Source organism: Cynocephalus volans, chromosome 3 (genome assembly GCF_027409185.1).
Source record: "Cynocephalus volans isolate mCynVol1 chromosome 3, mCynVol1.pri, whole genome shotgun sequence".
Classification (NCBI taxonomy): Eukaryota; Metazoa; Chordata; class Mammalia; order Dermoptera; family Cynocephalidae; genus Cynocephalus; species Cynocephalus volans.
The window spans coordinates 104,079,364-104,090,845 of record NC_084462.1 but is presented as its reverse complement, the minus strand read 5'-3'; the positions used below and the strand labels follow the sequence as shown (position 1 = coordinate 104,090,845).

At 35.7% G+C, this 11,482-nt stretch overlaps 1 protein-coding gene across 1 annotated transcript; it reads left to right on the top strand.

Annotated features, from left to right (window-relative positions):
* Positions 1-7,469: 7,469 nt before the first annotated feature.
* Positions 7,470-8,381, top strand: LOC134372091 (olfactory receptor 4K14-like). Its single transcript, XM_063089225.1, has one exon. It carries the CDS (start codon positions 7,470-7,472, stop codon positions 8,379-8,381), a length of 912 nt encoding a protein of 303 aa, XP_062945295.1.
* Positions 8,382-11,482: the final 3,101 nt, after the last annotated feature.

The window sequence follows — 11,482 nt, the reverse complement described above, 5'->3', positions numbered from 1 at the left end:
ATTTTTATACTCCAACAGTGAACTAGCAAAAAAAGAAATCAAGAATATTAGCCCATTTACAATAGCAACCAAAAAATAAAATAAAATACTTGCAAATAAAGTTAACCAAGGAGGTGAAAAATCTCTACAATGCAAACTACAAATCACAAAAAGATGGAAAGATATTTCATGCTCTTGGATTGGAAGAATTAACATGGTGAAAATGACTATACTACTCAAAGTGATCTACAGATTCAACACAATCCCCATCAACATATCAATGACATTCTTCATAGAAATACAAAAAACAACCCTAACATTCATAAGGAACAAAAAGACCCCATATAACCAAAGAAATACTGAGCAAAAAAGCCAGAGGCACAACACTAACTGGTTTCAAATTATACTACAAAGCTATAGTAACCAAAACAGCATGGTACTGGCATAAAAACAGACACACAGACCAATGGAATAGAATAGAGAACCCAGAAATCAACCCATTTACTCACAGCCAACTGATCTTTGACAAAGGCAACAAGCACATACACTGGAGAAAAGACCGACTCTTCAATAAATGCAGCTGGGAAAACTGGACATCCATATGGAGAAGAATGAATCTAGACTCATACCTTTCACCATGTACCAAAATCAACTCAAAATGTACTAAAGACTTAAACATAAGACCTGAAACTATAAAACTCCTAAAAGAAAACATAGGGGAGACACTTCAGGAAGTAGGACTGGGCAAAGACTTTATGAATAAGACCCCAAAAGCACAGCCAACAAAACAAAAAAATTAAAAAATGGGTCCATATCAAACTAAAAACTTTCTTCACAGAATGTATAAGGAACTCAAACAACTTTACAAGAAGAAAACAAGCAACCCAATTAAAAAATGGGCAAAAGAGATAAGTAGGCATTTCTCTAAGGAAGATATACAAATGGCCAACAGACATATGAAAAAATGCTCAACATCACTCAGCATCCGGGAAATGCAAATCAAAACCACATTGAGATACCATCTAACCCCAGTTAGGATGGCTAAAATCCAAAAGACTATGAACGATAAATGCTGGCGAGGCTGCGGAGAAAAAGGAACTCTCATACATTGTTAGTGGGACTGCAAAATGGTGCAGCCTCTATGGAAAATGGTATGGAGGTTCCTCAAACAATTGCAGATAGATCTACCATACGACCCAGCTATCCCACTGTTGGGAATATACCCAGAGGAATGGAAATCATCAAGTCGAAGGTATACCTGTTTCCCAATGTTTATCGCAGCACTCTTTACAATAGCCAAGAGTTGGAACCAGCCCAAATGCCCATCATCAGATGAGTGGATACAGAAAATGTGGTACATCTACACAATGGAATACTACTCAGCTATAAAAACGAATGAAATACTGCCATTTGCAACAACATGGATGGACCTTGAGAGAATTATATTAAGTGAAACAAGTCAGGCACAGAAAGAGAAATACCACATGTTCTCACTTATTGGTGGGAGCTAAAAATTAATATATAAATTCACACACACACACACACACACACAAAAAAAAAAACTGGGGGGGGAAGAAGATATAACAACCACAATTATTTGAAGTTGATATGACAAGCAAACAGAAAGGACATTGTTGGGGGGGAGGGGGGGAGGGAGCAGGGAGGGAGGTTTTGGTGATGGGGAGCAATAATCAGTCACAATATATATCGACAAAATAAAATTTAAAAAAAAAAAGAAAAAAAAAAACTTTCCTCACAGCAAAAGAAATAATTAACAGAGCAAAAAGATAACCTACACAGTGGGAGAAAATATTTGCAAACTATGCATCCAACAAAGGACTAATATCCAGAATATACAAAGAACTCAAGCAACTGAATAGTAGAAAAACAAGTAACCCAATTAAAAAATGGACAAAGGAGCTGAACAGACATTTCTCAAAGGAAGATATACAAATGGCCCACAGGTACATGAAAAATGCTTAACATCACTCAGCATCAGGGAAATGCAAATCCAAACCACATTGAAATATCATCTTAGTCAAGTTACACTTGCTATAAGATGTGGGAATTTTGAAAAGTAAAACTGAATTTACATAATGCTTTGTAAATAAAAATAAAATAAAAGGTAGGCTTCCATTATTGCTTTGTTATTTAGAAGAAAATTGGTAATGCTGTTTTTTACTTATATTAAACCTAGGACATTGCTCAAGTAAGCATATGTCCATTGAAACCCCACAACAGCAGCAGTTGGAGGCTGGCTGCTCTGGCATAGGTGTGATGGGCTGCCTCAGTGACTCGCTCAGCTCCCACTGATGGCCATCCACTCCACTCACACACATCATCAGCTGCTGCTGGGATTAGAAATGGCAGCTGAATTCGGAAATAAGGTAATGTTTTCCTTTAAAAAATGTTTAATAAAGAAATGTTTTAAAACAGGGCTTAACTTCCACAAGCAGCAAAATAAAAATAAACAAATGGGACTATTTCAAACTAAAAAGCTTCGGCACAGTAAAGGAAACAATCAACAGAGTGAAACAACAACCTACAGAGTGGTATAAAATTTTTGCTAACTATGCATCCAACAAGCGATTAATATCTACAATATATGAGGAACTCAAGCAATTGCACAGTAAAAAAAAAACAAGTAACCCATTTAAAAAATGGGCAAAGGAGCTGAATAGACATTTTTCAAAGGAAGACATACAAATGGCCAACAGAGACACATGAAAACATGCTCAACATTACTAGTCATCAAGGAAATGCAAATTAAAACTACATTGAGATACCACCTCACCCCAGTTAGACTGGCTATAATCAAAAAGATGGTGAGTAACAAATGCTGGTGAGGGTGTGGAGAAAAAGGAATACTCCTGCACTATTAGTAGGACTGTAAACTAATACAACAACTATGGAAAACTGTATAGAGGTTTCTCAAACAACTACAGATAGATCTTCCATATGATCTAGCAATCCCACTTCTGGGTATATACCCAGAGGAATGGAAATCATCATGTCGAAGGGATACCTGCACTCCCATATTCATTACAGCTGTTTACAATAGCCAAGACATGGAACGAACCTAAATGTCCATCAATGGATGATTGGATAAGGAAACTGTGGTATATATACACCACAGAATACTACTCTGCCATTAAAAGGAATGAAATTCTCCCATTTGCAACAACATGGATGAGCTTGGAGAAACTTACATTGAGTGAAATAAGCAAAGTCCAGAGGGATAAATACCGCATGCATTCACTCATAAGTGGGAACTAAGAGAGAAAGAAGGAAGGGAAGAAAGACCACAGTAGTGCATTGGACTTGCAGAGGGAGAGAACATACCTTGAACTACAAAATGGACTGGGGGAGATAGGGGGAGGGAGAGGGAGGATGGGGATAACTGGGTGGGCAATGTGGGGTACAAATGCAATTTGTGGTAATAGGTATGCTGCCAGTATGAATCTGGCCTTCACGTCTTGGGCACAAGAGGTGACAATCAGCTTTGTATCTCATGAATATTCATAACCAATTTTAAAAAACCCTTTATGATTGTATTCACCAGGTTTCTCTGTCTTGGACTTTAACAAAAGGCACACTAACAGGTGATACTCTCAATTCAGAGAAACTCAGAAACTACAAGGTCCCAAAGGAACATGATATAGGTAGCTTGAAAGTTTCCAACCCCAGAGGCTATTCTATGTAGGAGATAAATACCTCACACTCTCTCATGAACACTGGTCACCGTGGAAAATGGAATATTTATCTTGCTACAATATGATTTTATTTCAGACTCTAGTTAGAATATGGGAAATGCTTTATCCATGGAAAATCTTCTGCTCAAATATGATGCCTCTCTGGTAAGACAGTCTATACTTTATGCATTTCTCAACTTATTCCTTCCTTTCCTCTATCACATTTAAAAGAATTTCACAAAGTTTTAATACCATTCTTCCAATCATACTAATTGGGATGGTTTGGAAGTGCTGCATAGCTTTCAGAAATAACAAGAGTTTCTTCTCTCAGCTACATGTTGGGACTTCTAGACTCCCCACAGCATCAAAGGGAATGGAATGCCTTCTATACAGCCCCACAGCTCACTAGGTGCCCTGGTTGAGGAAGGCTTGTTCTCACAGGTCCACCATCAGGATCCACAGTTTTCCTGGATTAAGAGATTGTTCCAGGCACAGATATGTGACTGTAAGTAACAGACATTTCCAAACTGGGAGAAAATCAATCATCAATAATTTAGATCAGGAAGAAACCTGGTAGAAAATAGGGAAGGAAATCTCTGAAAAGCTATAACCATCAGTGGTTACCATGGAAATGGAATTAGGCTTTTGGAACAGATGAGATGCAGGATAATATCACAGAAGGAAAAGGACTGGAGTCAGAGAACATTGGATATTCACCCCAGCCAACACTACTTCTCAGGTCTGAGACTTCTAACAGCGTACACTGAAAGTCCAACCCAGAATAAGACCCATGTCACGGGGTTATTGTGAAGATCAAATTAGACAATGTGAGTGAAAATGTCTGACATGAGAGAGGTATTTGAAGAGACACAGAGAACGACCCATTTTTCACATGACCCTGATATTAGCAGTTGAAAAAAGAAAATTGGGAATAATCTCATTTTTTTTTTATTTTCTAAGTTTTTATTCTCAATGGTAAATTCTGCTTTAAGTCATATAAATACATACTTTTGGAATGTGGAGATTAACTTCTTCCCTCTAGGATGTGCTTGAAAGTTAATTATAATGATATTATCAATATTTCTATTAATATAAATAATTTTAGTAGCAATAGTTTTTCTTTTGTAATTCATCTAAAATAATACTAACAACTTTTTAAATAACTAACTAGTTAGGTGATAAAGCAGGCATAGGATTTTACATTTTTTGTATTACTTAGAGCACCTAGAGTCTATTTCTTTTTAATCTGAAGTGCCAAATACAGATTAGTGCACACAGTAAGAAAATTTCCAATAAATTTGTGTTGACTTGAGCAGAAAAAATAAAAGCCCCTTCTACATTTGCTACTTTTTAATTCCGTTCTTATTTTTAATCCCTGGTGTCCAATAACACTGCTGAATTAAAATAATAACAACATCAACAACAATTTCAATCATATACAACATTGAGGGTAATCCCAGGCTAAATAAGCAAAAACTTGAATCAATTAATGCCAACTGCAATAATAAAGTTATTATAGAATAGAATATTTTTCATATAGCTATGGCCATTTATATTTCTTATGTTACTTATCTTTTTATAGGGCATGTATTTTAATAAGAAAATTTTTATTATTTTTTCATAGAAATCATATTCTTTCTCAACCAAACTAAATTCTTCTCTAAAGCATCATTCTTTCCAAAAGCTAACTCTAGCAGATCCTCTATTAACTGTGTTACTTTGGGCATTAACCTACAGTTGACTTGTTTCTTTCAGCTATAAATTGAGTCTAATTGTTATCATGATTACAAAATAGTGATTAAAAGTGTTTAGCATAGCCCTGAGATGTACAGGAAAAAAATACTATCTATCTGGTTCCCAACTTTGACAGAGGCCTATGAGCACCAGTCATCAGGAAATAGCAATGTTTATTGGAGATAATTGATTCACTATGACAAAGCCCTTGAGATCCAGATATTGAGAGAGAGAGAGAGAGAGAAAAGAGAGAGAGAGAGACAAAGAGAGAGAAGAGACAGAGAGAGAGAGAGAGAGACAGAGACAGAGAGACAGAGACAGAGAGAGAGAGAGGAGAAAGAGAAGGAGAAAGGAAACTGGGAGGAGGGAGAAAAAGGTAAAGAGAAAGAGAGAAAACAAGAAGGATAGAGACAAAAATCTATTTTCCAGCTTGACAGAATTATATTTTTTAAGGAGTTCATTTAAATAGCAAAAATGAGTAGTTTAGAGACAACATTTCTGTTAAGGAATCTAATATGATATAGCCTGACATTGCGAAAGGAAGTCTTTTGCCAGTGATGGTTAAGTGGAACATCATGTATTTCAAAACTCATGGCTTTTCAGTCTAAGGCAGATGACACTGAGCAGAAATAGCTTCCTATGGAGATGTTGGAAATGGAGGGAATCATCTAACTCTGAAAATATGTAGCCAGAGTCTCAGGTTCCAAGGTCCTGCTCACTTGGAACACTAAAACTTTTTTCTTAAGTAACTTGATGCATAGTCCTTCCCCCAGTCTTCACCACAGATTTTAGCTCATTTAGTCCATACAGAGATTCCCAGATGTTAGTTTCTCAGAAGCCATCTTGTTTTGAATTAGAAACTCCATACTAGCTTGTATATTCAAGAGCCCTAGATCATGTCTGGTAAAATGGGCTTTCAAACACATTTTAGAGTTCTATACTCAAAACTAAACCTCAGGATTCACTGCAGCCGAGGTATACTCAGGTAAGAGTAATTTATTATAGGTTACATAAGCTTTGAGTTTCCTGATCAAAAAATATTTCCTCCTGATGCTCATGATTTATCTTTTCTTTATGCTTGGAACGTCTATTCTTTCACAGATGGTTAACCACCTTCTTTCTGACTGGTTTATCTGCTCTTATACTTGGATAACCATATTCATTGATGAAAAAAGCTTTGTAATTTTGTCAAGACTGGTATTAGTATCTCTACTTTTTAAAGATTGATTCATTTTTCTATTTATTTATTAATTAAATAATTATTGACCCTTAATAATGTGTTAAATATTCTTCCAGTATTTCAAATTTATATATATAAACTACTTTTCTACTGTATAGTCCCTAAACAATAAAATGCCCTTTGTAAAAGAAATGCTGTTTACCTCAGGCCCACAGTATTGAATTGATCATAGTTCTTATCATACTCTCATCATTTTTCCATGCCAATTATGTGTGTGTTTTTTATTCAATAATAAAATTACACCTCTGAAAACATGATGCAATACAAAAACTAAACAATTTATAATGTTCTTACGTGCTTATCTGCATGCCTACCTTTGGCCTCCCCTCCCCTGAGGTTACTTACCTCTTCTCCTTTTTATTTCATGTGTAGTTTTATCACTTATACAAGTTCCTGCAAAGTCTTATCATTTTATTGCTTTTCGCTTTATAAAAATTATGCTGAATAGATCTACTTTGGACTTTTTTTCCTTTATTATTATACTGTCTGAAGCGAATTCTATATCAGTTTAATGTAGCTGCACTTTGTTGTGTGTCAAAACAGTATTACAATGTTCTGTCAACAGGTATTATTATAAATTTCTCCTTGCATACATATGCAAGAGTTTGTCTTGGGACAAACTCTTGGAGTGGAAATGGGAGTGGAATTACTGGGCCATATAATGTGTGAATATTAAATTCTAATAGATAAGGCCAAACTTTTTTTCAAAGTGATTATGCTAGTATTCACTTCCATCGGTAATATTTAAGAAATCCTCTTGATTCACATACTGTTAATTCAGAAAACCTGATATCATATCTTTTTTTTTTTTCAGACTAGACTCAATGGAAAAAGTAAACCAATCTGTGGTGTCTGAATTTGTTATTCTTGGGCTTTGTGATTCATGGGTGCTCCAAGCCTTTCTCTTAGCGATATTTTCTTCACTTTATTTGATCACCATTTTAGGCAACATCTTCATTGTGGTCATAATCATTACTGATCTCCATCTCCACACCCCTATGTACTTCCTGCTAGCCAATCTCTCATTCATTGACTTCTGCCTTTCCTCAGTCACTACCCCTAAAATGATCACAGACTTTCTCAAGAAAAACAAGACCATCTCCTTTGGAGGTTGCATGTGTCAGATTTTCTTTGGACACTTCTTTGGAGGGGGTGAGATGGTACTGCTTGTGTCAATGGCTTATGACCGTTATGTGGCCATCTGCAAGCCACTCCATTACTCCAGCCTCATGAACAGACATACATGCATTCGGTTAGTGATGGCATCATGGACCATTGGCTTTGTGCATTCCGTAAGCCAATTAGTTATGATTGTAAAGCTGCCTTTCTGTGGACCCAGAGAATTGGATAGCTTTTTCTGTGATATTCCATTGGTGATCAAGCTGGCCTGTATGGACACTTATGTTCTAGAAATGTTGATAAATGCTGACAGTGGGATACTGGCAATCATCTGCTTCATTCTGTTGCTGATCTCTTACTCTCATATTCTGTTTACTGTCTGCCTTCACTCAAAAGATGGAGCATCCAAGGCCCTCTCTACATGCACTGCCCACATCACAGTAGTGGTGCTCTTCTTTGGGCCCTGCATTTTCATCTATCTCTGGCCAGTCAGCATCACCTGGGTGGACAAGTTTCTTGCTGTATTTTATGCAGTCATCACACCTCTCCTAAATCCAGCCATTTACACCCTAAGAAACAAAGAGATTAAAAATGCCATGAAGAAACTGCAATGTTAGCATATGGATTTCAGTGGATATTTAAGGGGCTCCCATTATCAGAATGTTCAATGAAAGGTCCCTAAATTAGACACACCTGTCCTGTTACTCTGGACTGAGAAGCAGTGTAATAAAGAACGCAGTAAGAAGAGTGGAATTGTTTGACACATTTGCAAATTTTTTTAGCATGTGGCTTAATAGAAGCGATAGAAGCCTTTGCCTTGATTCTGTTGCAATATGTGATTTTGCTGGAAGTATAGAAAGATCATCTGGCCTAACAAGATATGTAGTTGGACTGAATAAGTATCTGTTGATTTTGGTGCAAAAATAATGGTGAAAGCAAGTGAGATTTAGCACAAGCAAGGCAGTGGCATCAAACTGATATCATGGTATTCCTCATCACCACGCACAGTAAAAAAAAAAATAGTTTAACCTTATTAAATCATTTCTACAAATATTATGATGCTGGACAATATTGTTTTTTGTTGTTGCTATTGTAATTGTGGTTTTAAACAGTCAATATTCTATAATGTTTCTCATTTCTGGTGATTTTTATTCCCTGTTTACTGCCATTTGGGAAAAAAAAATTTCCAGCCTGAAGAAGTCTCCCTGGATTTCTTCAGGTAACAGTTCTCTGTTATTGTTTAACTGAAAGTGTCTTTATTTTTTTCTTCATAACTGAAAGACAATTTTACTGATTATAGAATTCTAGGGTGGCAGATTTTCTCAGCACTTTAAAATGTTATTTCGGTGTCTTCTGGCTTTCACATCTTCTGTTGATTAGACATCAGTCACTTTGTTATTCCTTTGAGGATATTTCTTTTTTCTGGCTGCATTAAATAGGTTCTCATTGTCTTTGGTTTTCAGAAAATGACTATAACATGCTATGATGTGATTTTCTTTGCATTTATCCTGCTTATTCACTACATTTCTTGAATCTGTGGGTTGTGTTTTTCATCAGTATTTCAAATATGGTTTTTTCTTTCTCTTTCATTCTAGCATTTATTTACACACGTGTTAGAGTATTTCATATTTTTCCAACTGACTATTTCATTCTGTTCTGGGTTTTTGTTCTTTTATATCTCCATACTTCAGTTTGGACAATTTCCATTGACCTGTCTTTGAGTTCACTGATTCTTCTGCTGTGTCCAGTCTACTCTTAAGCCTGTTCTAATAGGCTTAAAAATTCACAATTTCATGTGTTTTCAGTTCTAAAATATCACTTTGTTCTTTCCTACATATTCCATTTCTCTGTCAAAATTCCTCATTTTTTAATGCATTTTCCAACTTCTTAATGCCTTTTAAAATACATGAGAGAAGGGCTGGCCAGTTATCTCAGTTGGTTAGAGCATAGTGTTACAACACCAGCGTCAAGGATTTGGATCCCCATTAGGGCCAGGCACCAAAATAAAAGAAAATGCATAAGACTTATTTTAAACTCCTACTCTGCTAATTTCAACAATTGAGACTTCTGTGGTCTGCTCCTATTTACTATTTTCCTCTTAATTATGAGTCATACACCCCTGCTTTTTTCTATGTCTAATCGTTATTTTATGTATTTTAGATACCTTATATGAAAGGATCACAGAGCTCTGACATGATACATTCCTCCAGACACTATTTATTGTTTCCTGTATGAGGCATAGAGAGTGCAGATATGATCACTTCAATTTGATCGCCACTGAACTGATTTGAGCCTGGATCATAGTTTTTGTAAGACTCAGTACATTTCTGGTTCATGCCTGCTCCCTGGATATGATCATTCCAGAGTCTTGTTTTGTTTTTTAAGTTATTTTTTTAATTGAAATATGTTTGTTGTACAGATTTATGGGGTACAGAGTTATATTTCAATACATGCATACAATGCTTAATGATCAAATGAGGGTAGTTAGCATAATTGCAAGCACAAAAATTGGTCATTTCTTTGTGATAACATTTGAGTCCTCTTTTACAGCCATATGAGAACATACAATTAATTATATAGGTGCCTAGCACTACTATACAGCACTAGAACTTATTTTCCTATCTAGCATTAATTTTATATCCATTAATCAACTTCTCCCTATAGCCTTCCCCACTCCCATTACCAGCCTCTAGTAACAACAATTCCACTCTCTACTTTTAAAAGTTATACTTGTTTTTTTTATATCCCACATATGAGTGAGAACATGTAGTATTTATCATTCTGAGTCTGACATATTTCACTTAACATAATGTCTTCCAGGCTCAACCATATTGCTGCGAATGACATAATTTCATTCTTTTTTATGGCTGAGGAGGATTCCATCGTGCATATATACCACGTTTTCTTTATCCATTCATCTATGATGAACACCTAGGCTGATTCCATAACTTGGCTATTCTGAATTGTGCTGCAATGAACATGGAGCTGCAGATATCTCTTCAGGATGCTAATTTCCATTCTTTTGGATAAATATCCAGCAGTGGGATTTTTGGATCAGATGGTAGTTCTATTTTCAGATGTTTCATTTTGTTTTTTTAGGAACCTTTGCACTGTTTTCCATAATAGCTGTACTAATTTACATTCACACCAACAGTATATGAGAGTTCCCTTTTCTCTGCATCCTTGCCAGCATTTGTTATTTTTTGTCTTTTTGATAATAGCCATTCTAACTGGGGTGATATCATATCTCAATGTGGTTTTGATTTGCATATCCCTGATGATTAACGATGTTGAGCATTTTTTCACATACCTGTTGGACATTTGTATGTCTTCTGTGGGGAAATGACTATTCAGGATATTTGACCTTTTTTAAATCAAATTATTTGGAGGTTTTTTGATGTAGAGTTAAGTTCTTTGTGTATTCTGGATATTAATTCCTTGTTGGATGAATAGTTTGCAAATATTTTCTCCTATTCTGCTGGTTACCTCTTCACTCTCTTGATGGTTTCTTGTGCTGTGCAGAACATTTTAGTGTGATGTAATCCTATTTGTCTATTTTTGCTTTTGTAGCCTGTACCTTTGAAGTCTTCTCCATAAGATTTTTGTCCAGAACAATGTCTTGGAGTGTTTGTCCTGTGTTTTCTTCTAGCAGTTTTATAGTTTCAGGTCTTACATTTAAGTCTTTAATCTATTTTGAGTTAATTCTGGTATATGGTGA